At 33.1% G+C, this 27609-nt stretch overlaps 3 protein-coding genes and 2 pseudogenes across 5 annotated transcripts; 4 read left to right on the top strand and 1 right to left on the bottom strand.

Annotated features, from left to right (window-relative positions):
* LOC130495568 (cytochrome P450 71B12-like) lies at positions 1-1596 on the top strand (annotated as a pseudogene).
* Positions 1597-1767: 171 nt separating this feature from the next.
* LOC130496504 (transcription initiation factor TFIID subunit 5-like) lies at positions 1768-6622 on the top strand. Of its 3 annotated transcripts, XM_056988618.1 has the most exons (19): positions 1768-2020; positions 2526-2607; positions 2676-2754; positions 2831-2928; positions 3012-3068; positions 3186-3273; positions 3378-3487; positions 3569-3664; positions 3746-3900; positions 4038-4148; positions 4227-4296; positions 4363-4399; positions 4556-4681; positions 4759-4835; positions 4906-5022; positions 5094-5455; positions 5530-5602; positions 5818-5886; positions 6449-6622. In XM_056988618.1, the coding sequence occupies exons 1-18, from the start codon at positions 1884-1886 to the stop codon at positions 5872-5874; spliced, it is 1932 nt and encodes a 643-aa protein (XP_056844598.1). In that variant the 5' UTR covers positions 1768-1883; the 3' UTR covers positions 5875-5886; positions 6449-6622. The 3 variants fall into 3 exon arrangements, with proteins under 3 accessions (XP_056844598.1, XP_056844597.1, XP_056844599.1); XM_056988617.1 differs by lacking the exon at positions 6449-6622 and having other exon boundaries at positions 5818-6007; XM_056988619.1 differs by lacking the exon at positions 6449-6622 and having other exon boundaries at positions 1941-2020; positions 2526-2573; positions 5818-6007.
* Positions 6623-8999: 2377 nt separating this feature from the next.
* On the top strand, positions 9000-10010 carry LOC130496510 (zinc finger protein 3-like). Its single transcript, XM_056988625.1, has one exon. It carries the CDS (start codon positions 9138-9140, stop codon positions 9897-9899), a length of 762 nt encoding a protein of 253 aa, XP_056844605.1. The 5' UTR covers positions 9000-9137; the 3' UTR covers positions 9900-10010.
* A 5661-nt stretch (positions 10011-15671) lies between these two features.
* Positions 15672-16826, top strand: LOC108833326 (deSI-like protein At4g17486). Its single transcript, XM_018606752.2, has 3 exons — positions 15672-15965; positions 16068-16355; positions 16488-16826. The coding sequence occupies exons 1-3, from the start codon at positions 15824-15826 to the stop codon at positions 16706-16708; spliced, it is 651 nt and encodes a 216-aa protein (XP_018462254.1). The 5' UTR covers positions 15672-15823; the 3' UTR covers positions 16709-16826.
* A 1261-nt stretch (positions 16827-18087) lies between these two features.
* LOC130496505 (cytochrome P450 71B11-like) lies at positions 18088-22404 on the bottom strand (annotated as a pseudogene).
* Between the last annotated feature and the right edge of the window lie 5205 nt (positions 22405-27609).

Genomic DNA, 27609 nt, shown 5'->3' with positions numbered 1-27609 from the left:
GGCAACTTGCACCAATTGGGATCCAAACCTCATCGTTCCATGTTCAAATTATCTGAAAATATGGACCTCTAATGTCTCTCAAGTTTGGAAACGTGTCTACCGTTGTGGCCTCAACTCCAGAGACGGTGAAAGATGTCTTGAAAACATTCGACCTTGACTGTTGTTCACGGCCTTATATGACTTACGCTGCAAGAATCACATACAATTTAAAGGATCTTGGCTTTTCTCCATATAGTAATTACTGGAGGGAGCTACGAAAGCTGACGGTCACTGAACTCTACACCGCGAGGAGGGTACAGTCGTTTCAACATGTAAGAAAAGAAGAAGTTGCATCGTTGGTTGAATTCATCAAAACAATCTGCTTCATTGGAGAACCAGGTTAACTTCAGCCTCAAGTTAATGTCATTTGTCAGCAAGTGTGATATGTAGAGTTGCATTTGGGATACGTTTTCAAGGGAGTAAAATGAGAATACTTATGATGAAGTCATTCAAGGAATCATGGAGGTTACGGGGAGTTTTGCAGCAGCAGATTACTTCCCGGTTATTGGCAAAATCATCGATAGGATCACAGGGCTACATAGCAAATGTGAGAAGGTTTTTCAAAACAATGGACGCATTTTTCGACCAAGCTATACAACATCACTTAGATGATGAGAGTATTAAAGATGATATCATTGCCTTGCTCCTAAAGATGGAAAGAGGGGAGCTTGGACTTGGAGGGTTTAAACTCACTCGAAGCCACACCAAAGGAATACTTCTGGTAAGTAATGAAAAACGTATCATTTCAAACTCCATTTTTTATTTTATTTTATTTAAATTTTTGGTTATTACAGAACATTCTTGCTGCTGGAATAGACACTTCTGCCCAAACTGTTACATGGGTGATGACACATTTAGTTGCAAACCCAAGAGTTATGAAAAAAGTGCAAGCAGAAGTGAGAGAAGTGATAAAAAACAAAGACAACATCATAGAAGAAGATATAGAACAACTCAAGTATCTCAAACTAGTGATTAAAGAAACATTAAGGATTAACACACTTGTGCCACTTCTAATCCCAAGAGAAGCTTCAAAAGATATAAAGATTGCGGGTTATGACATTCCAAAGAAAACATGGATCCATGTAAACGTTTGGGCTATTCACAGGAATCCAAACGTTTGGAAAGATCCAGAAGCTTTTATCCCTGAGAGATTTATGGATAATGAGATTGACTATAAAGGTCTAAACTTTGAACTCTTGCCGTTTGGTAGCGGAAGAAGAATGTGCCCTGGTATGGGTATGGGTTTAGCTTTGGTACACTTGACACTTATCAATCTTCTTTATCGTTTTGATTGGAAGCTTCCTGAAGGAATGAAAGCTGAAGATGTTGGTCTTGAAGAATCCTATGGGCTTGTATGCCCTAAGAAAATTCCACTTCAGGTTATTCCTGTCCTTACGCAATGGACTTGATATTAAGTCATATTTGTTTAGATCGTAATGAAAATATTTGGAAGTATTTTAAATGTCTTATACTAATAAGGAAAGTTGTTTGATGAATCTATTGTTTAACAAATTCTATAATTGTATCCACGGGATAAGACCATATTTGCGAACTTGCGACGATGCCTCTTAGTTTTGTTGTTAATTTGGTTCAAGAACCCAAGCATAGTCGCTTAAGTAGACAAAACGCATTTAGGCCACAAATGGGCCATTTTAGCAGGCCCATATTAGAATAAGGCCTTTGAATTAATCGAAACTGGTTCTCTCGTACCCGAGATTTGACGGAGGGTAGATAATCAATTGAGTTGAGACTTGAGAGGCAAAGAACTCAGTGACTGACGGAGATAGAGATAGAGATAGACATAGAGATAGAGAGAGTTGAATCGAGACTCGAGAGGAAGAAGAATGGATCCAGAGCAAGTAGACGAGTTCGTCATGGGTTACTTGAAGAAGAAAGGCTTCAACAGCGATGGCACCAGCTTCAGCTCCATCGATTATCACAACGATCCTGACCTCACCAAGCTCATCCGCTCCTTTTCACAGTAATCATTACCTTCCTATCGAATTATCTGTTCAATTGTAGTTTAAGAGAACATACATTCCACTGAGTGATGATCTCTCTGATTGCTTCTTATTGGTGGAGTGGAATTATCTGTTTATGCATTCATTTGCATTTTTGTCTAAAGGGTTTCGAGAATTGTTCATTTAAAGCCAATTGGTTTATTAAAGTTTGCTTCTTTTTGTTTTTGTTTCTGATTGCTTCTTATTGGGAGAAGAAATTAGGGTTTGTTTTACTGCTCTGTTTATGCATTCATTTCCAATTTCGTCTAAAGTGTTTTGAGAATTGTTCATGTAGAGCCAATCGGTTTATTAAAGTGTGTGTGTTTTTTTTTCTGTTTTCTGATTGCTTCTTATTGGGGGAAGAAATTAGGGTTTGTTTTACTGCTCTGTTTATGCATTCATTTCCAATTTCGTCTAAAGTGTTTTGAGAATTGTTCATGTAGAGCCAATTGGTTTATTAAAGTGTGTTTTTTTTTGTTTTTACAGATCAGAGAATGATCCATCTCGGTACCGTGAGGGTTACAGCAAGCTAAGGTCATGGGGTGATAACTCACTGGACCTTTATAAGGTCAGCATTGGTAGTCTTTGGTTTTGTATGAACCTTGGAAAAACTGATGAGCTGCTTTTGATTTGTAGCATGAGTTGCTCCGAGTGATATATCCAGTGTTTATTCATTGTTACATAAATCTAGTGGGGAAAGGGCACACTCAAGAAGGTACTTCTTATTATTCACAATTTGTCACTCTGAGTGTATCTTTTTTAAGCTTAGGAATACTTTACTTGTATTCCAGCGAGAGCCTTCTTTAACAGCTTCCGCAAAGATCATGAAATGGTACATCTACGGGATCTTCAGAAGCTGGAAGGCGTTCTTGCTCCATCTCATCTACAGGTTTTAAGCTGTCTTTTATGGTCATATAATGTTGATAATGGTTTTTTTTTATTAACTGTCTTACGACCTTGGTTTCTTATCAGGAGATGGAGTTTGCTCGTTCTCTTAGACAAAGCAAGTTCAACATTAAAATTTGTCAGGTAAACTTGAGTGAAAAATGACTAATAGCTATTACAGGCAAATGCTTCAAGTTTTCTAGTCTGATTAATTTAAATTCCATGTCTGCAGACTTCTAATATACTTCCTGAATGTTGCAGTGTTCGTATGATCTGTTACTTCAGTATCTACATAGAACAGAATCTACTTTAATGCTTGGTATTATAAACGAGCGCATCAATTTCCAAGGTAATTGTGGTTCCTTTCTCATATATATATGCAATAGCATGAACAGATTTTTTTAAGTAGAAGACTGAATCCACTGTTGTTTAATCCTAGTTCATTTGTTGCAGTCTACTCAGGACAGCCTAACTCCGCATCTGATGACATAGAGTCTGTCACCATTTCTGGGAGTTTTCATGAGACAGCTGATCACGTCAATCAAAAAGAAATACATTGGGGAGTACGTTTTTTTCTTTCCTTTAGCTTCTTTCGCTCTTTTTCGGTAAAACATTATATTTACAAAGTCATTTTTCTTTCATAGTTGCTTGAAGACTCGCTTGAAGATCGCCTCCAAAAGACGGGAGGTCTACTCTCTGATTCCGAGAAGGGACAAGGAGAAAGTAAAGCTGATAGTAAGGTGATAAGTAGCTTTCAACTTAGTTCAGTAATTTGTAAATTAAGAACCGCAAATTCACTCGTCGATTGCTTTTATGTTCAGAAAAGATCCAGCGAAATTGGAAAGCAAGGCTCTTCCGTAAAGAAGTTAAAGAAGGACAAAGCAGGAAATGCAACAGCAAAAGTTGCACGTCAGGAGACCAGCATGGCCTTGTCGACGACACCACGTGTGAAACCGGAACTTGCCATGCCAGTAATGTACTTTCGAATCCCTTACTCAATTTAGGTATATATGCTATGGATGATGCGGTATAGATTAAAGGAGAATACATAAAGTAGCTGTCAAAGACTTAATCTCCTCTATGTTTTCTCCATCTCTATTTTTCCTGTGTCAGGTCTACGGATGTAGAGGAATCCATCCTTGAAGACCTGAGAAACCGTGTGCAGCTGAGTAGTCTCGCAATGCCATCTGTCAGCTTTTATACATTTGTTAACACTCATAACGGGTAATGTCCTCTGTCTCCTCATAATGTTTTTATTACTTATTTTCAACGTGTTGCTCACTCATCTATCGTCCTCTCCAGGTTAAACAGTTCATCTATATCTCATGATGGATCTCTGGTCGCTGGTGGGTTCTCAGATTCATCAATAAAGGTACATTTTTTCTTTTTCTTCTTAATTTACTCTCCAAAACGTCTAAGGCACGGTTATGGTGTTCAGGTCTGGGACATGGCGAAGATAGGGCATGCTGGCAGTTGTATGTTTCTTTTTCCATTAAACAAATAATCATTTATGAAAATAAAAACGTATTATTTTATTATTTTGACATCCACAACTAAAAGTGAATACTTCTTTCTTGCATTTCTTGTTTGTGTTTCCATGAGAAGATGGACTCTGAGCTGTCTTGTTCCAGGTGCTTTGCAGGATGAAAATGGGAGAAGAAATTATACACTATTATTGGGTCACTCAGGACCAGTTTACTCTGCCACTTTCAGTCCTCCCGGAGATTATGTTTTATCTTCTTCAGCAGATACAACAAGTATGCATCTGTCCACCACTCTACATGATATCCACATAGTCGCTCAATATTTACCAACTTTGAATTCGTAAGTGCAGTAAGGCTGTGGAGCACAAAACTAAACGCCAATCTCGTGTGCTACAAGGGTCATAATCACACTGTATGGGATGCTCAGGTAGAACTGTTCAAGTTTGTCTTACATAAACTGGAATTTATGATGTATATACACTCGTTTCATGGTGCAGTTTAGCCCTTCCGGGCATTACTTCGCAAGCTGTTCTCATGATCGTACTGCCCGGATTTGGTCAATGGACCGAATGCATCCTCTGCGGATGATGGCAGGGCATCTATCTGATGTTGATGTGAGTGTCTCTCATCTTTTGTTGTTTTTTTGTCAATGTATTTGTTAATTAAAATGCATTTTTGATTTCAGTGTGTACAGTGGCATCCCAATTGCAACTACATTGCAACCGGTTCTAGTGATAAGACGGTTAGACTCTGGGATGTCCAAACAGGGGAATGTGTCAGGATCTTCGTTGGACACAGGAGCATGGTTTTGTCATTGGCGATGTCACCAGATGGGAGATATATGGCTTCTGGTGATGAAGATGGAACCATAATGATGTGGGACCTCTCAACAGCTCGCTGCATCACACCTCTCATTGGCCATAATTCATGTGTCTGGACTCTCTCTTACAGTGGAGAGGGCTCTCTTCTGGCTTCTGGATCTGCGGACTGCACAGTGAAACTGTGGGACGTCTCCTCGAGTACCAAATTGACAAAGGCCGAGGAAAAGTGAGTATTATTGTTCTCTGAATACTATATAATATGTTTTGCTGAAAATGATTGTATCATTTGTTGATGATCAGAAACGGTAACTCAAACAGACTGCGACCACTCAGAACTTTCCCCACAAAGTCCACACCAGTTCACGCCCTCCGAGTAAGCTAATCCTCTGTGATCTCTTCTTATTCATCTCTGGATTCTGTGCTAATTTTATATCATCTTGTGCTTGTGAATAAATATTACTCATCACTAAAATTAGGTGTGTGCCAAATAATTGAACCGTTGCTTCCTTAGGATCACAAAGCTCGGTGATCAGACATATTCTATAAGTCATGTTTCTTTTTGTATGTCTTTTACATTGGTGGGTGCAGTTTTCTCGGAGAAATCTCTTGTTTGCTGCAGGAGCGATCTCTAAACCCGCAAGCTGATGGAGACAAATGGTATCATCTGCTTTTAACATTGTTACAAGCTTTTTGTAGATCAGTAGAAGAAATGAGGTGTAGAATAGTCCTTTAGATACTATCAATATCTTTGGATTTGAATGGTTATTGGTTTCTGAAATATTGTACCGTTTAAACGCAATCAGAACATACGTGAAATTTTCTCTATACCTACTTTAAATATTAAGAACTGGTGGAAAATGTATATGCATTTTTGAAAGACATTTACCAAAGAAAAGTTTGGAAGAAGACAGAAAATCTACCAAAGGTAGATTTGATTGATAGACAATTGTATACTTTTTGGAATTATATGTTTGGGATGTGTTTCTATTTTCTCTTACATCATCTCTTCTCTTTTTTTTTTTTCCCATCAGAATTTTATTATTAAAAGAGGTGGGGACTAAGCCCAAACACCCAGACCAAAGTCCAATGCATTTTCACGTTAAATCATCTCTTCTCTCCCATGCATTTTCACGTTAAACTTTTTTTTTTCAAGAAACAGATGAAACTGACGTGATGCCTATCTAATCCTCTCTTTCCTTTTTTGCCATATTCTTAATAGTAGTGTACATAAAAGTATAACGTGGAAAGCTATACATGACATTCAGGAAAGTTAAGAAAATTAAGAAGATATGCGTCAACATCTGTTTAAAGTAAGATCAATTGTTCTGTATCTGCTGATCATTGATTGATGTAGATTGTATCATATGATATTACGTGGAATGTTAGTATACTCGTTGGGCAAACAATAATATACTTCTTCAACACACGTTACTTGCCCCAATCCAATATTGATATCATTTTATTGATTATTAAAAGCAAACTATAACTAAGAAATAACCCCACCAAGCATGCAATATAACTATGCGAGAAGTCTCGGGTTAGGCATCACCTAATGCAGTTTACGTGTAATATGGTAATAAACAACCCAGCTATTTTTGGCATTAGTTAAAAGATAGTTTAAACTCGAATCAAATTAGGGCTGAGTAAAAAAATCCGAATCCGATCTCAGAAAATAGTAATGAATCCGAACAAAAATTGGTTAAATATCCGAATAGATTCAAAATTTTGGTATCTAAAAAATCAAAACTGAATTCGAACTGAACCAAAGTATTTTGGGTATATCTGAAATATATTTATATACTTAAATATATTAACTATTTTTAGATTTATATATAAAAAAGTATCCAAGATATATAAGATAGTTTTAATTGTAAATATTTAAAATAGCTAAACAATATTTAAAACACCAAAAAATATTGAAACTTCTATTAATTATCTATCCAAATATTTAAATCAAGTCAATTTATATTTTAGTTTTAGATATTTTGGCATATCTTATTCAAATTTATATGTAATATATTATTTTTGGCTTTATAATATTTGAGAAAATTTGGAATATATATAAATTTATATTTTTAAATAATTTAAACGGGGTACTGCAAAGATCTGAACCGAACCCAAGCCAAAATGTATAAATACCCGAATGGAAACTGTTATTTTTAACATCGAAAACCCAAAACCCAAATAAATCCGAACTGAATCGAATGGATAGCCCAAGGCCCATCCCTAAATCAAATAGTGTGGTGATTCTTCGAATTTTTTTTGGTTATGTAATACTAAATACGTTTTCACCGGAACTAATTAACCGGATAGGGCAGATTACACTTTTATAAGAAGCATACAATATAACTATAGGCAAAACTAATGAATATGAAGACAAATTAGCTACTAGCGATTGAAAACTCTGAACCAGTTTTTCTCATTTATGTGTCGGCCATTTGTAACGTTGGACCTACCAATTAGGCCGTAATTCGCACACGACAAATACACAATCCAACCATTAGATCTTTAGATTTCACCACAAGCTAAAGTATATAATCTTAAACTTCCCTTTGGTAAATAAATTTTAAGCTAAGCTTTGGAAATGTTAAGTAGCATCTTAAGATTGTTAGGAACCATATTATGCATCCAACCAAAGATGTTAATAAAGAAGAAAAAAGCCTTTACTCAGTGCTCAAGTGGGTTTGATCTTGCTGACGTGCCTTCCAAAAGAGAAGTTCCTATTGGTGGAATAAAGCTACTTTTTTCATATGCAACCCTAGTTGTATTTCATGATGAAATTAAGTGGGAACATTTGTATTGACTAATCTAATCTACTAAACTCTTTAGATGATAAAGGAGAAGAAGAGCGTGGAAGTTTCAAAGTATCTTTTACTTTAACATTAGACAAAAAGAAAAGGTTGATCTCTCTCATAAAGACAAACTATTGACAAACTATTCTTTTGGTCATTGCATATGTAAGTGTGCTACTAAAATATTTAAATTGAGTGCCTAGATCATTGCATATGTAAGTTCTCAACTAAAGTATCCATGGCATACACTTGCTTGATTAAACCCGAGCCACGGTTATATACGTTGTAATTAGTTTGATCTACGTTTGGTGTAATAGAGTACAAAGAAAGATGAAGGAAAGGCCCACAAGAGAAGCAAGAGGAGACAGAAATGACCACTTACCTCGTGGAGTTTACATAAAGTAGACATAAATAGACCTGAAATAAATTTAGATGGTCCATTTCTTCTTCTCTTTTAACGTATCCTTTTCGATTTATATTGTCATTTTCCTCTCCTGTCATTTCATCAGATGTACTAGTTTCGTAACTGTTTTGTGAACTGCTTCGTTTTCACATTTGTCGTTTCTAATCCTTTAAAACTCATTCTATATAAATTATAGACTCCCATGAATAATTAGATAGCAAATTCTGCACATACTCAATTATTATGGCTTGAGGGTTTACCAATTTACCATATTCAACCTTATTGATCATCATAGCAAGGGTTAAAGGGATTGTTCTACCCTTACATGAATGTATGGATTATGTTACAGGAGGAAGCAGCCAAAAATGGAAAGGGTCCTATCATATAACGCACATATATATATATATATATAGCGTAGATGGTGGAGTCCCAATAAGCTAGCTTTTAAGTATTTTGTGACAAGGGTGTGACAGTAAACCAAACCTACCTATCGTTCTCATCCTCATAGTACTTTGGTCCACTACTTATTATTACAAAAAAAACCTAAAAAATATACTGTAAGGTCTTGTTTTCTTTGTCTATTCCTTTCTAGTACCACCTACTCCTGCTCTTATTTACAAAGCTTCTTTCATAGCTATTAATAATAGAAAGAGAGTTAGAAATATAGAGAAGAAATCATCACTTACAAAAATATTGTTCCCTCTTCAGCTCACATGGACACTTCGAGGGACAAACAACTTCCTTCAGATACCTCTTGCATAGCTTCCTCATCTACAGCTTTTCCATGTCAAGATTCTCTAAACAAGAGCCAAGAACAGAGTTTCAAAGATGAAGAACCAGGGGCTAACGATTCTAGTCAAGAACATAACAATCAAGAGCTCAATCTCATCGACTGCATAGATAGCCAGAGTTATAACGGATCGACTACATCCACGGAACAAAAGCTTTTCTCATGCAACTACTGTCAAAGAACTTTCTATAGCTCACAAGCACTTGGTGGTCACCAAAACGCACACAAGAGAGAGAGGACTTTGGCAAAAAGAGGGCAACGTCTGGCAGCATCAGCCTCAGCTTTTGGACATCCTTACGGTTTCTCTCCAGTTCCTTTCCATGGACAATACAACAACAGGTCTTTGGGGATTCAAGCGCATTCGATGACCCACAAGCTAAGTTCGTATAACGTGTTTGGTGGTCACTATGGTCATGTCAACTGGTCAAGACAACCTCTTGATCAACAACCAGCTATAGGTAAACTTTCTTCAATGGATAATTTTCATCATCATCATCATCAGCATCACATGATGATGATGATGGATTCTTCAGTAAATTCACGGTCCAATGACATGGCTAGATCATCAAGCAACATAGGAAGGATTCTAGTAGGGTCGCCGCCTCTTGAACAATGGCAAGGAGGAGTACTGTTAAGCACTAATCAGGAAGAGCAACAGAAGCTAGACTTATCACTTAAGCTCTAAGATTACTTCTTCTTGATTCTTGCATTTAGTATCTTTTATTATGTTTTCATGTGATTGTTATCAATTTGTACTCTTATGTGTATACTTCTGTCTAATGTACATATTTTCACATATCTACTTAGAGCAACATTATTGCTAGGAAAAATTTTAGAGTTCTTAGGTTTTTTTATTATTATTCTGAAGTTAAGAAACAATGTGAAGGACATTAGAAAAAATGCAGATTATTGGTAGATACTTATGCTGTTTCTTAGTATCGTTACAAGAAGAAAAAAACAGTAAGCAAAAGAACTAATGATTTCCAAAAAAAAACCATTGAACTTGAGAGCATGGTAATTTACTCTACATCTTAGCTTTTGCAGTCATCGCTCAACTTGTTTGAAAGTCTATAACCAAACTTGTTCAGCTGAACTGCCTGCAGCATAATACAACAAAAAAACAAGGCTTCGGTGAGATACATATTCATACGAAAACCACTTCTCTGTGACTACAAAATGCATCAAGTTCTATTCTTTTTTTTTGGAAACAAACATCAACATGCTAACAGAGATATAAAGAAGGATTCAAAAGTTGAAGTTGGACACGCATTCTACTAGGACTCCGTAGGAGCTATCGCAAGACACATACCACTTAATAAATTTTCCAACCGAGAATGAAAAATACATTGAACTTGACTTCTCAGACCTAATCTTCTCCAATAAAGCTTCCTATATAATCCAAATCATCAACACAAAAGCAACTTCAAAGGGAACATTTCTATAGCCGTGCAAACCATCACTCTACATATTATAATCATCATTCAAAACCAAAATTTCTCTATCTATGTAAAGAACGTAACACGTTCATTTATTAGTGACTAGCATAACACATACCTCTTCATACGTGATGTAATCCGTTTCACTTGCCTGCACACATAAAAAGACCAAACTATATCATAAGAACAACGAACTAATACATTCTCAGATCATGTGCTCAGAAAGAGATAGAGAGCAGAGATCATGAGCAGATGATCATTAGAGCAAAACTCAATCTCAGCAATCAATACATTGCTTTTAAGAAACTAAAAAAAAAACTTTGAATAAAGACCAGAGAGGAAGACATACAAGTGTTAGCTGAGATGGATCTTGTTGTTGATAACGATGCTGAACCATGAATAGAACCAATCCAGCAACAGAGAAATAAGCAAGGAGAAGCTATATCCAACTCAACAATCTCCTTCTAGCTACCCTCTGCCTCCTCATATTTCCCTCCTTATGAATCCTCCACGGTTCTTCTCACCAGATTTTTCTCACTAAAATCGATTTTGTTACACTAAACCCATATTCGAGCTTGAGCCAAAATTTGAATCGTGTGTCCACAGAGGAAGAATCTGTAACAGAGTGAAGGAAGTGAGTTTTGTGATTGTGATAAATTGAGGATTGGAGAAGAGAAATTGGGGATCGGAGACAGACTTACTCTTCGGCATCAAGAGAAGAAAATTGGCTATGGACAGGGGAGAAGAGATCAAGTCTCAGAGGATTGGAGAAGAGTAAACCTATCTCATTACACCACGTGCCCCTTGAGGACGTTGTCGAAAAGTTCTTAACTAAGACACGTGCTTAGTTTTTTCCCTAATTTTGATTTATTTTTTGGGTCATTATTACTAAGCAACTCCATTAAGAAGCGCCGATAATGATGGCCTTAGTTTGAGATTTGTCGACTATACATACATAAATGGATTTCAGGTAAACACCCAACAAATGTGTAAACCATTTATAATTCCTAGAAAAGGAAAAGAAATGTGAATAGATAAAGTTAAAAAAGAGAAGATACTGATATCTATGGGAAGATTTGGTTTCATAGTCACAAGAAAAATGAAATAGTATTATAATGTCAAAGTTGGTTTACCCAGAAGTTAGAACAATCATTCTATTTATTTAAAAGCTGCTAACATGACACTCCCACAGAACAAAACAGATATAATAAAAAGAAGACAGTTGCTGAGTAGGATGATTGTGACACTAAAGCAAAGAGTACTGCATAAGAAAATTGAAACAAAATATACGAGCTAGGTTCTAAGTATAAACAATAAAGCATCCAATGCTTCTCTTTCTTAGACCCGAAATTGGTGTATACTATGACAACGAGTGACCTTTTTGGTCCTCGAGGATAACAATACTCGATCTTAAAAAAAAAAAAAAATACTCGATCTCAGTAACACTGACACACACACACATCCACACACCTATGTACTTTAGTCACTTACTGGTGCATAATAGGTGAAACAATTGCAAAAGTAAGCCGCTAGTTAAAAGTGAAAAGAACTATAAAACTTGTAAGAAGTGCTTCTTTTATAAGTTTATACTTCTTTAACACCTTTATGAATGTCTATTGCTCCTTAAATGAAAAGCAAAATAAAGAAACGCATAAAAAGGTTGGATTATTATTATTGTATTTGCATTTGCAAAAAAAATATTATTATTGTATTTGCAAAAATAATAATATGAATAACTAGCATTTGACCCCAAAAAAAACGAATAACTAGCATTATATCAGCAAGCAGGGATGGCCTTTTCAGGATGTTACAAAGTATAACGGGCATATGAGATTGTTAGAAGGCCATCGCTTTTATTCTATATGTCATACAAAGGAGAAAAGACGACACATATGTTGCTTTCATCACCAAAGATTTCACGTGTTATATTCCCAAAGTGGTCGAAGATAATTGAATGTAATGCAACAAGCCTTTAGCAGATAAAATATGTTCGGAATGAACCAAAAGTCATACAGTTCCATGAATAAATCCAAGTAGAACGCGGGTGAATATCAAACATCCAAAATATGTAATGGAACAAGCCTCTTAATCAGAGCCTTCTTTATCTTCTTGTATATTATAGTTTGGCCCTAAAGTACTTTTCATAAAATCTCCCTCGCACTTACCTGTATACATTGCAGACATAATTAAACTCTCGGATTTGACAGATCAGATCATTTGGCTACATGAAAGAAGCACGCACCAGCAAAACCATAACAGCAAGGGAAGTTCGCCGGTAAAGGCGGGAGATCAGCATATCCAGTCATTTTAGTGAAATGAATCTCCAGGGGTTGAGCCCCAAGGCCCACAAACGGCCCGCAAGTGTAGCTGGGTAACCGGAAAACGAAGCTTTTGAAGGCCTGCCTAGTCAGGAGGACATGGTCACATGGTATGGCCTATGTATTCCTAAATTACTAGACTCCAAATTGGAAAACTTTATAATTATCGATACGTATTAGAGCACCATTAACGTGAGTTTCTACTAAGAATCTTTCAAAAATAAAAATATAATAATTAATGAGTTCAACAATCAATTTTTGAAGACACTAGAATATAGTACTACTGAATTAGTAATACCGTACTAATTGATTGTTGAACTCATTAACGTCAATTACCGTCTTTGAAGACAAAATAACCACTAGAATATAGTACTACTGAATTACGAAAGTCCCCCTTGTTTTTACAATTTCTCTCCTCCTTCTCTCTACCAACCAACCTTTCAGATCTGATTTTAGTTTTTCCGGCCGACGATTGTGGGCTCTCACAGCCACATCGTCGGTCGGACTTTCCTTTTCTATTTTCGTTTTGTCTTTTCGTGTTTCAAAACTTCAAGAGTCTACAAAATCAGATCTTTATCTTGATTTCCAGATCTGTTTTGGTGGCAAAGGTTCTAATGATTTTGGATCAGTCGGCGTCTTGCATGTTCGATGACGATTCAGTTTCGTTGGTATCTCTCTTTGCATGTTGGATCGGTAGCTGTTTCAAAGGTTGGTCTTTGTTTCTCATTCCGAATCAACTTCTTTGATCTGGGTTGCTCTTCCGTGTGTGCTTCTGGTGGTAGTTTGATGAGGTTTGAGAGTATGCTACTCCTTGTTTTGCTTGCGATGGATTTCCTGTGGTTCTGTTCTCCATCTTTGGCCTTTTGGCTAGGGTTATCTGGTTTCTTCTCAAGGATAGAGGCTTCGGCCTTCTAATCATCCTGGCGTAGGTCGTCGAATGGTAAAAACAAAAAGTGATCCTTCCTCTACCTCGGTTGTTCACATCTACTTCTGGCTCGTGGTTTCATCTCTTTATGAAGCAATATAATGAGTTCGTGTGTGATGTTAACCGGAATAAAGTTCGCCTAAAGATGTTATCCTTCTTGTGTCTCTCAAAGCTCAGTTAAACTGTTTGCTAGGGTGTCTTGTTCTTATAATTTAGATCTGTTCATTTTGTTTTCTCTTGTTGTTTGTAGTTTTCTTAGCTTCTGGGGACTCTGTTTCATCCGCCAGCTTTACTTTCCAGAAAAATCTTATATTTTGTCTGGCTTTGGACTCTGGGGGTTTTTGTTAAACTTGCCAGCTTTGATGTATGATCATGTGTATGAAGTGAAATCAATATAATCTTTTAGTGTTAAAAAAAAAAATAGTACTACTGAATTAGTACTATAGTCGTGATGACCTGTTGACTATAATAATTATGTACACAAGCCTTCAAAGTCGTTCTACAAATGGCCATGGCTAATTGATTGTTGAACTCATTAAATGGATATATGACTTATCTTTAGAATTCAGTGGAAAAAATACCTGGACGAATGATTAAGTACCAAATTACTATAAATTGCGAGTCTAATGTTTAATGTATATCCCACTAGCTTTCTTTTACCCTAATTATTTTGTGTGTGTTTAGGTAGAAAAATAATTCTTTGTAGCTAATACTTTTTCAACGAATATTCGAGTATATACACTAAACAATTTACAAAAGACAGCTACTTCGTCTGTGGGCAGACCATTAGTATGTATTGTGTGTCAAGTTCCCCAATAGCAAGTATATTTTAGAATAAGGTTTTGGATGATTGTTTTACACGAAATTACATATAAGCTCTTATAATTTCATATCTTTAGTGAAAGTATTGAACAAAAAAATCATAAGCTCAAATTCAAAATAAATTCGTACATTGCAATATCATAATATAATTGACAAGATTTGCGGATCCGTGAATCACTCTTTGCTATAAAGTTCTTGAAACAAGATTAGACATTAAAAAAGTGAAGAGGGGTTCATTCAAGTAACATATGGTCCAATACAATTAAAATATAATATCCAGTCACTTAGTTAATCTTTTTTTTTACAACTAATTGGGTTAATCCTTTTGATACTGGTTTTATATAGGTGTATTTTATAACAATTTAATAGGAAAAATATGTTTTATACAATTAAATACAGATCAGTTTTGGTAGTTTAATCAGTTTGAACTTTTTAAGCGGTCAGGAAAAATATGTTGTTAACTTCACACCCCAACAGCTAGCCATCGGCTGCTTAAAACCTACACAAAGAAGACATTGCTCGTGGGTTTGTCGAATTATTTCTAAACCTTTTCACTTTAGGGACGTTTTAGAAATTGGGATGTTTTGTGATATAGTTTTATAAAATATTTTTTTCTTCAAAATATCACTAAATTTTAAAGGGTATCTGTAATGCCTAATCAATTAACTAGAATTTGGTTTCTATGTATTTTTCAAATTAATCTAAAACTATTTGCATACTTAATAGATTTATATTATATTCTAAATGTATGGACAGTCGATTTTACTATTTTTACGACTAACTAAGAGTTAGTATTTACTTCTTTTAGCACTCTTCTCAGCTCTCAAGTAACTACTCGTTGCTGTCGTGGACTTGAAAATACAAATTGGATAATATTGGGGGCAAAACATAAAGAAATGTTAAATTCAAGGGACTACAAAATATGTGCCCTAAACAAAAAATGACAGAAAGCAGAAATGAATGTAGTAGCCTTTAAGAAAGAAGGAAACATCAGAAGCTTTTCTCTAAGATTGACATAAGAAGAATAAGATTCTTTCTCTCAATTTGTTTCTCTCTTCTTTAAAACCTTCGAAGCTTGAGGGTTCTTTCTTTGGTCGGTTAAAGAGAGATGCTGTGTAGAATGGTGGTGGTGAACGGCCGGAAGAAGAAAGCCGGTTTGGTTCCGGTTTACCTGAATGTATACGATCTCACTCCCATCAATGGCTACGCGTACTGGTTAGGACTCGGGGTCTACCACTCTGGTGTTGAAGGTATATCCTTTTTCTCTGCCTTTGTTTGTTTAGGGTTTCATTTTCAGTAGTTTCCAAATATGGAAACTTTTTGACCTAACCTGGATCAATTGTTTTGGTTAGTTCATGGGGTTGAATACGGTTTTGGAGCTCACGAGCATTCAACAACGGGGATCTTCGAGGTGGAACCGAAGCAATGTCCAGGTTTCACATTCAGGAAGTCTATTTTGATTGGACGAACAGATTTGGATCCTGACAAAGTCTGTGCCTTTATGGAGAAACTTGCTGAAGGGTATAGCGGAAACACTTACCATCTCATTACAAAGAACTGTAATCACTTCTGCAATGACGTTTGTGTTCAGCTGACCAGAAGATCTATCCCTAGTTGGGTTAACCGTCTTGCTCGCTTCGGTAAGAAACTACAGAAAACAGAACATTGACTCTGTTTTTTTACTCTGTTTTATTGAAACAGAACATCGACTCTGTTTTCTACTCTGTTTTCGTAAATGGCAGTGACTTTTATGTTTGTGTTTTGTCTTTTAGGTTTGTTCTGCAACTGTGTTCTGCCGGCGGAGCTGAACGAGGCAAAGGTGAGGCAGGTGAGATCAAAAGAGGAGAAGATCCCAGAGGTGAAGAAACTTAGGAGCAGGTCAAGTAGGTTTCCACCTAGCTCTTCTCTTTCTTCATCAGGTTCTTTAAACCGAAGCAGAAGAGGTGCAAGGAGAAGACAATGTCTTCCTCCAACACCACCTGTGATGGCTTAGCTCTATTCGTAATAATGATCCCAAGAAGTTATGTTTGTTTGAACAATCATTTTCTTGATGATAATATGCTGGGTATAATATCTTCAAAACACTTCAGAAAGGTTACACATCTTCAAGAGATCGTTAAACAAAAATAAATTATACAAATTATAAAATGCAACTCAATGTGTCAAAACGGGTCTACTCACTACTTGGAAGAAAATGATAACAAAGGAGTTTTATGGATTTTGTAAACAAGCCTTTCTTTCAGCATGAGTTTTAGTTTGACTTTTTTCTCTCTTCAGATTTAGTCCAAAACAGGGGGATAATTCCAAGTTGTTACTTCATAGTAAAAAGTGTTTGAAATTGGTTTGAATTATTACTGAAATGAGAGAAATGTTCTAATCTAAACAATAAGCAAAGTTGATGCATATAAATCTATTTAGTCTGTTATAAAAAAAAAAATCTATTTAGTCGTGATATATCCGATCCATCTGTTTTTTAAATAATTTATCACTTTATCAGTGTTTGTTTTTTCCTATATAAAAATAGGCGAATAGTCTCTTCTTAAAAGAACATAATTATTACTATTCTGTTTCGTAATAAAGGTTATTTAATTTTTTTTTATTTTTTTCAAAATAAGTGTTGTTTTAGAATTTCAATGTAATTTTTTGTATTAAATTTAATTTTTACCCTTTTAAATAACCAATAAATTTTTATTTTAAATTATTTTTATTTTATTAATCATGTATTAAATAGGTACAATAGTTAATTATACAAAAATTTTAATCTCCGAGAAATGTCAAAATGACACTTAGGGGGGTGTATTCAATTTAACATTTGATATGATTTGATTTTTAATGGAGTTTTAGATGATTTTAATAAGTTGCAGAGATTTAGGTGATTTTTGTTAAACTACTCTAGAATATCACTTAAAATCATGGGATTTGAGTTTTAATTTTTTTAACTAACAAACTCCACCCAAACACTCTAAAATCACCTCAAAACTTTAAAACTCCACAACTTAAAATATTTTCAATAACAGTGGATTTCAGAGTACTTTACGAAATGTCAAGTTTAATAACAGTGGATTTTAAATGAGTTTTTAAAATTCATGTTTGAATAACAGTGGATTTGTCATTTTAATACAAATCACCTCAAATTCCCGGTTGAATACACCCCTTTATTTATAAACGGAAAGAGTATAGTACAACCAAACTAAAATATTAGAAAGACTATAACTTTCTAAAATTGATATTCATCATCATTTTAAGTCACGTTGTATTTAATTATAAGTAAAACTATAGATTCCTAGTACTTCTAAAGTTATAGTCCAAGAAGTTGTGTTTTATGTGAACAATCACCTTCTTAATGGTAATGGAATAAGATGTTCACATTACTTACAGAAGCTTACATTTTAAACTATGAAATCTTACTTAATTATATTAGTTGAGGAGACATCTTCAATAAATCTGTTTAAACAAAGAACTTATACAGAATTACAAAATACAAATTCCACCATATTTATTTAAGGGTTTATTATCTTGGCGCACAAGTCTCAACAGGAATATTACCTTATTATGAAGCAAAGTAAAGTCAACTCCACTGGGTAAGAACTGGGATAAGCTCAAGTGGAACTTTCTTAGGACAAACAAGCGCATATGATTCTTCAAGATCAACAGCTTCAGCTTTCATTCCTTCAGGAAGGTTCCAATCGAAACGATAAAGAAGGTTGATGAGTGTTAGATGTACCAAAGCCAGTCCCATACTCATTCCAGGGCACATTCTCCTTCCACTACCAAATGGCAACAACTCAAAGTTAACACCTCTATAGTCAATCTCATTATCCATAAACCTCTCCGGGATGAAAGCTTCTGGATCTTTCCAAACGCTAGGATTCATATGAACAGCCCATATGTTGACATGGATCCATGTTTTCTTTGGAATGTCATAACCTGTGATCTTTACATCTTTCGAAGCTTCTCTTGGAACTAGAAGTGGCACAAGCGGTGTTATCCTAAATGCTTCTTTAATCACCATTTTGAGATACTCAAGCCGTTCTATATCATCTTCAGTAATGTGGTCTTTGTTTTGGATCACTTATCTTACCTCTGCTTGCACTTTATTCATAACTCTAGGGTTTGCAATCAAATGTGTCATCACCCATGTCACAGTTTGGGCAGAAGTATCTATTCCAGCAGTAAGAATGTTCTGTAATATGAAAAACAAACAAGATATTAGAGTGTAAAGTTTGAATCTAGAAGCTTTTGATACTTACCAGAAGAATCCCTTTGGTGTGGTTTCGAGTAAGTTGATACTCTCCAAGTCCAACCTCTCCCTTTTCCATCTTGAGGAGTAAGTCAATGATATCATCTTTAATACTCTTATCTTCTAGGTGATGCTTTATAGCTTGATCGAAAAACGAATCTATAGCCTCAAAAACCTTCTCACACTTGCCATGTAACCCGGTGATCCTATCGATGATTTTATCAATAACCGGGAAGTAGTCTGCTGCTGCAAAACTCCCCAACACCTGAAATGCTTCTACAATGACTTGTTCATAGGTTTTCTCAAGTTTACTCCCTTTAAGATTTATCCCAAATGCAACCCTACATATCACACTTCCGGACAGTTTCAGTAACTTCTGGTTGAAGTTAACTGGGCTCTCCAGTGAAGCAGACTGCTTGATGAAATCAACAAAAGAGGCTACTTCATCTTCTCTTACATGTCGAAATGATGGTACCCTTTTTGCTGTGTAGAGTTCAACAACTGTCATCTTTCGTACTTCCCTCCAATATTTGTTGTAAGGAGAAAAGACGAGATCGTTTAGATTGTATGTGATTCTTGCAGGGTACGTCATGTAAGGTCGTGAACAGCAATCTGCATCGAATGTTTTCAAGACGTCCATTACAGTCTCTGGTGTTGATGCCACGACAGTAGATACGCTTCCAAACTTTAGTGACATTAGAGGGCCATATTTTTGGGATAATTTGAACATGGAACGATGAGGTTGCGATCCCAATTGGTGCAAGTTGCCTAATATGGGAAGTCTCGGTGGTCCCGGAGGTAGCTTCCTCTTTGTCTTTCTCGAATTCTTTGCAATGAGTATTAGTGCAAAGAAGACGAATGCAACAATGATATACCACAAACTCATTTTTACACCCTACCAAAAGAAGCAGAAAAAGAGAGCTTGTAAGCTCAAGAAGAAAATAAAATTATATGAATTAATTTTTTTTTGATAATTTTTTTTTTTTGATAAATATATGAATTAATTTGTGACAAAAAGTTAAATAATTTGCAATTTCCTTAAACGTTTTTAAATTTAGTTTGGTTAACTTATATTCAAATAGTTGACTTAGCGTTTGTTTACCTTTTAGCACAATTGACAATATATAATACATGCTCTCGGAACTCCTAATTTTATTTTTGTTCACTTACTTATATTTAGGATTGGATAATCGTTGGTTAGTCTTTAAGATAGGTATGTAGGGAGAAAAAAATCACTACTCTATGTAAACCTTTAAAAAATGTAATATGAACAGCGGGAAGGAGATATAGATTATTCAGATAATTAAATTGGTATTTTCAATTAATAATTCAAATAACTACAACTAAGTATTTTGTCCGTACATACATGTATAATTTTCTTATAAATATATATCAGTTGGATGAGATGGAACCTACGGACCGAGAGATATGTCTTATTAATTTTTTTTGGTCAACCTATGTCTTATTAATCTAAAAACATGTGCGGATATAATTTTCTTACAAATATTTATTAGTTTATATCTTGTTAATTCAAAAAACAGCATGATAAGTTTTATTTATGTTCTCACAAAAAATTTAAATCAAACATCAAATATTTATATATGATAAAGTTTTTAATCAAATATTTTATTAATTGTGCTGAAATTTTAAAAAAATACTCACGTATTAGAAATATTCTTGAAATATATCTTTATACAAATGTTTTTGTTTGATTAATATTTTAGTTAAATTGTTTTATATCTTATTTTTTAACTTTAATAAATTAAAATAGTATTTCCAGATAACAAAACAATATATATAAGAATTATCTTATTTTTAAAAAAATATTTTATTTTGACTGTTTTATTATATTAAGTTGTGAATTGTTATCTAATATAATATACAAATCTAATATTATTAATAAAAAATTGTTTTACTTATATAATAAGTTATATATAATAATTAAGGGCATCATTGACTTTTATCAGCCTAACCTTTACCTTAGAGCTCAGAAGGAAAAAAACATTTTACAAATAATAGTATATATTGATAAATTTCTTGTAATTTGGATAATAATAGATCTTTGAATAATGTTTCGAAATTTTTGATAATTTTAAGGATTATATCATTTAAGAGTTAGGTAATTTGAGAATTTTTTAACAGTTTTTTTATATACTTTACTACACTGTTTTAATTATAATTATTTTACATAGATTCATTAATTTGTGTTGTTTCTAGGTCCAAATATTTATATAAAAATTCATTAAAAATATTACTTTATTATCTTATAGAATTGATATATTTTATATTTTTAATTCAAAATAACTAGAGTATATTTACCAAAATCGAATGAATCAATAAATATTGGGATAATTTATACCTTCTATTTTATTTTTTGAAAATACACTTTCTTAAATATGAATTGACTTTCTATCCAGATTAGATATTTCAGTAACTAAGATATAAATCTAAATTAATAGAATAATAGTATATTTATTATTTATAATTAAAATAAATTTGTGTGTTGAGATAAATATGTTATTTTACCATTTAAAATTTTACAGTAATATGAATTTTTTTGTCATCACAAGAATATTATAAAATAAACAAACTAGGATTTGTTTTGACTTTATCATGAAATTTATATAGATTTTATTTTATTTTCTTGATCTTATATAAACAAGTTACGTTTGTTTGCATTCTTTTTTTTTTGCATTCTCTACAAAATATTCATTCTTCCTAGAAGTAATTATCTACCAACTATATGCAACATGAGTTTCCTAAAAAAACAGAAGTATTTTCATAATAAAATAGAAGCACAATAGAAAACAGAAATTTGATTCATGAACCAACAAGCTTATTAATGAATTGAGAAGAACCTGTGAAACTAGAGAAATAAAAATCAGAAATAGAGGATATGGAGAACGAGACGAGACGTCGCCTTGAATTTTTTTCCAAATAATAAAAAGTTTAAGATATATGAAAATATATTGTGTAGATAGTCTAAAAAAATTATTTAAAACAATTTTTTTGTAAAACCGTTACTTTAAATATAAAATAAATTAGAAAATATTAAAATTTTAATATCTGATAAAATTATATATTCATAAGTGTATTTTCCCAAAAACTTAAATAATTGTGTAGTTTTCAAATTATAATCTTATTTGAGTGTATTTCTCCAAATTTTTCAATAAATTTGATAATCGCTAAAGATACTTATGAGAGAATATGATGATCAGAAATGTCTAGAGCGGAGAGATTCGTAAAATCACCTTAAAACTTTGTGGTGGAAGAGCTTACACTTAGAGAAGGAGAAGGAGAAGGATCCGGAGAGGGAGGAGGAGTGAATTACTGTGTTTTTTTTTGGGATTCTTAGAAATAAGAAGATGCTAGTTGTATGCTTCCAAATGAATGTGCGGCTGCGTGGAAGCGTAGTACGGTACGTAAGTTTGTTTTGTAATGAAGCCCAATATTGTCTATAGAAAAGTTGTATGCTTCCAAATGAATGTGTGGCTGCGTGGAAGCGTAGTAGTAGTACGATACGTAAGTTTGTTTTGTAATGAAGCCCAATATTGTCTATAGCAATATTTTTTTCTTTTTTTTTGTCTATAGAAATCGAGTCCACAGGAATCATCATCTTCGATTTTTTTTATGATAAGATTGTAGCTTTAGTACGTAGGGTGTCTAATAGCTAGTTGACAATTCAAATTTTCCAACCAAATGCATACATTGAACAATATAGCTTTTACCAGATATTTTATTTTTAGCATTGGTTCAGATTACGATTTTTTCCGTATGGGTTTTAGTCCAAAGACAAGAGATATAAATGCACATCGTAATGAAGGGAAGTATTAAAATTTTCAAATGATCACATGAAATTTAGGATAAAAGTTGGGTGAAGCCCTTATTCACCGCGGACGCACGAGCAGGCCCGGCCCTGGGCTAAAGCCCATAAAGCCAGGACTTTAGGCCCTAAAATAGCTACATATTTTAGGGGCGCCAAACTTTGTCCATATATTACCTTAGTGTAGTGGTTCTTATCATCCCTATTAAATCCTGAAGGTAGTGAGTTCGAATCTTTTTCTCATTTTTATTATTTTTCTTTTAATTCCTTACATTTTCTAACAAATTTAATTTATTGTATCACATATATTATTAGAAAACTATTTAATTAACCAAACCTTGTTTATTCGTTACCTTTTTGATAAATTTAGTATATTCTATCATATATATTATTAAATAAACCATTTAATTAGACAAACCTTAGTAATATCTTTAAAATAGACATTCTTCTTCCAGTTTTGTTTTTTATGTTTTTTTCTTCTTCAAGAATAATTTATTAGTGATCAAAGTAATCATTTATTTTCTATTCTATTTTTCTGATAAAATAACTTTGTACAAGATATTTATTATAACAAAAGATTTAAATTATTAGTTGCTCAACTTCTACATATTTTGACAAAAAGAAAAATGATGTTAATGTAATTTTATCATATTTTCTATATTATAGAATTTAGGTTTTTTATTATAGAAAATGTTACAAAAAATAAGATTAGTAATCAACTTGGCTTAAACATTTTAGTTAATCAAAGTTCATCAATAAAAACATTATTTTCATGAACAATATGATTTTATCTCTCTGTATTTTGTTTTATTTTTTCTGACAGGTTAAGATTTAATAGAATATTGCATTGTTTTGATTGCATACTTAAAATGCAATTAAAATTTTAGTTATATTTAAGGGCATAATTTTTTTTTGTACGCTTTAGGCGCCACATGAGTCCGGACCGGCACTGCGCACGAGCCGCGCGGTGGAAAAGCGGAGCATTTTTAGAAAAAATCGTGTGCAAGGAGAGTAGGGGAGGTTTCAGTAGCTTTTGTTTCTCTCCCTCTAAGTTGATGCAGAGTTCATCGTCGTTTTAAATCAAATTTTATTTATACGTTTAGAAACTTAAATCACAAAGTGAGGCTAATTCATATAGCTGATATATTCACACCTACATTTACGTATATCGTGGTATATTTATACAAATAAATACGTCAGGACAAAGATTCGAGTTAATGGATCGTAGGCAACATGCCATATTCCCATTTAATATATAAAAATGAAGGTAAGCACATGCGGTATTGAACACACACACATGCGCAGCTTCTATGAGTGTCAAATTGTGAGAAAGGAAACAGTTCATCATTATTCAGTTAAAAGTCTAAGTAACCTAGTGGTTAGTGATCTAAAATTTTCTTTAAAAAAACAGTTCATTATGTTAACCAAATGGTAATGGACTAGTGGTTATTACTTCATCCGCAGTTCCTATAAATCTAAATTAGAGAATCAATTATTCTCATATACGAAATTACCTAATCATTTATTTGGCTACTCATTGTAGTATCACACTATCACGTCACGTATCACCATTCTCAGCTTTGATTGCGTTGGAAAACTTATGGTGATTGCATAAAACGTGGTATTGTAACTTCCAGTCTAGAAAACTATACAAAATACACAATCCTACATTTTTTGAAATACACACTTGATGCTAGAACATCTTCAAAATAAATAAAAATGACGAAGAAGGAAATACCATCAATAAATAAAAATATTAGCCGGAAAAACACATACACACAATATAAAACAACGAGGAATTGGATGTTTGTTAACACTGAAAAGGAGTTTCACCACATAAGGCCACGTTTTGGTCGTTTCCCGAACCAACACCTTCACACGAGATTCTACATTACTCAACACCATCATTCTCTTCTCCATTATTGCCTTTGACCACTTTCCGCCTTTTTTTGTTATTTACATATATATACAAAAGTAAACGAACGTATTCTCATGTGTTATCTATGAATATATCTATCTCACACAAAAGATTCATCCGGGTAAAGGTTATGGTAAACTAGTTGTCAACCACTTTTGATAGATCTTCTCAGTGCCTTTCTTTTTGTTTGTACCTGTAAATAAAAAGATTAGTTACTTACCAATAACATTTAAAAATTAACCTGTCAATCATACCTAGATTAAAATACGTCGAGAAGAAAATCGGATATTGGTATATGTCTTCTCTTATGTCGATGCTAAATCAATTTTATTTCGGATTCAAATTTATATATGATTCTGCGACTAGATATATTTACCTAGATTTTTAAGCACAATTTCAGTTTCCATAAGTTTGTTCGTTTGAATGTTCTACTAAATTTAGGATAAACGGTTTCTCTAGCTATAAAGGTTTTTTAAGCTCTTTTTCAAAAAAAAAAAAAGCTATAAAGGTTTTCTCGAAATGTAAGTAAAGTTCCCAATTAACCCCAACAAAAGTAAAAAAGACATGCATGTCAGCTAATAACCTTTTTTGTCGACTGAATTTCATTAACAAGAAACTGAGTAGTCCAATAACTAAAACTAAGCCCGAAAAGATTAATGGGAGACAAATTTAAGGTTTTTGCACGTATGTTCATAATTTTCATTTGGTAAAAAGTTCATAATTTTTCTGCAACACCTATTATTTTAATGATAAATAGATTAATTGTTTCATTAGTTTAAACTTTTATTAGTAGGGATCAATTCAGAGATGTTATTTATTCTTTATTTGGTGAGTGCAGTGAAGTGAAGTTTTTATTAGGACAAAAGAAAGGCGTTTCCTCAAATGAAAAAAAGGTCACAGAAGTTCAAAGAAGTAATGATGATGAACTCACAAGCATGCCCATTACTTTAAAAAGCTCACCTTTGCTGAGCAAAATAATTAGAATAGAACTACACTCTATAATTCCCTCTTTTTATTTTTTTATTTACTTTTTAAGAAGTTTTTTTTTTGAAAAAAGGTTATCGGGAAAAAATATCAAATTCCAAACAGGTAGAATAATTATTGTTCTATTTGATAAAGACATAGATCCAAAAAATAATATCACGTTGAGATTCCAATCTATCTCAATAATGTTGTTAGGCAGATGTTGCCCCATATCTTATTTAATGGATTTTAGAGAGTAATTACGTACTATAGTCTTTTAGGGTTTAATGTATATTTACATTAATTTTGGATTTGAATTTTCCTAAGAATTAAATTATCAAAATTTTGCTAGTTTAAGTTTGGATTTTGGTCTAGGTAGTTAATATGGAAAGCCGTAATAGATGAACGATCTACTTCTGCCATTAGCGAAAGGTATTTTAAACTTGGATCAGATAATGCGATATGTTATCTGAATAGTTCACTTTGTAATACTAAATACATTACTATCGAAATCGATCGGATTGGTCTATAGATTTTATGGGGGAAAAAGAAATAAATATATATATTGTCACGTAGTCAATATTCCAATTGTTACCATATAAATTGTAAACGCATGCATGGGTACAAAACTCTAAAGTTAATAAATAGTTTGGAATATCTTAATAAAAGTTTTAAAGAAAAATTGCTTTTGGCTTATCATTGTAGCATGTGAGATAATATGTTTTTCTTTGAAAAGAAAGCATGTGAGATAATATGTTACAGTAATTACTTAGTATATATTTTATGTCCTTTTTGCAATGTTTTGAAAACCGGACCAGACATCGACTCGGTGTAGTTACTGGTTGACTGGTTGGACCGGTTCAATCGGTCGAACCGGGTTTTCTATTTATGAAAAAATAAATATATATAATTATATATCTACATATAATACACTCTCTATTTTTTTCATTAACTAAAAATAAACAACAAACATAAATCTAACTATATATATATATATATATATATGTGAATACTATGTGAACTGAATTGAAAAAAACAAATGATTTATAGTTACAATTATCATATTTATTTATTTTTACAACTAACATCTCAAATTTTATGACTATGACAAAATAAATATAGTATATATAGTATATGAGAGTCAAAAATCTATTTTTACATTGTTTCTTAAGAAAATAAAAAATAAATTAAATAATAATAGTTGAACATTAATTATCAAAGATTAAATTTTAGCTAGTAATAATATAAAACACTTAATTATATGTTAAATTTTAAGAACCGGGTTTTAAAATCAACCCGGATCACCGGTTTTACCAGTTTTCAGCCGGTTTTATCGGTTTTTTCAAATCCGGGTCTTAAACCGAACCGGACTCGGCTTCTTCAGCGAGTCACGGTCGGACCGGTTCGACCGGCCGGTCCGATCTGGTTTTCAAAACACTGCCTTTTTGTCAACCTTAAAAATAACTAGATTTTGATCCGAACAATCGTGCGGGTATTTATTTTCATGTTTATATATATTTGTTTTATTTAATTAGTATATTTTTTCAAGATTATTCATATATTTAAATGTTTAAATCACTATTTTAACTATAATAATTTTATAGTTTTCATGCTGTTGGTTAACTAATTATTTCAAATGATCACACACACATATATATATGTTGCTTCTTATTATGTATTTAATTTTTCTATTAGATTTGATTTTGATGATTAAAATGACATATTTGAAAATTATTTTATATTAAATTATTATAATCCCGACCCATAATTCAAAGTGCTAAATTTCCATGAAAGTTTGTTTTGTTTATTCAGTTTATAAAATAAATTATTGTATATATAAAAGTTTAAGAAAAATTAATTTTTTATACATGTATTATATAGTTTATTAATGTTAAATCATTCTACCAACATATTATATTTTTAGAATAAAGGTTTTATATTTATGAAAAT

Source organism: Raphanus sativus, chromosome 6 (assembly GCF_000801105.2).
Source record: "Raphanus sativus cultivar WK10039 chromosome 6, ASM80110v3, whole genome shotgun sequence".
In the NCBI taxonomy this organism is placed as follows: Eukaryota; Viridiplantae; Streptophyta; class Magnoliopsida; order Brassicales; family Brassicaceae; genus Raphanus; species Raphanus sativus.
Note: the sequence above shows the minus strand (reverse complement) of the source record. Positions and strands in the feature narration are given on the sequence as shown.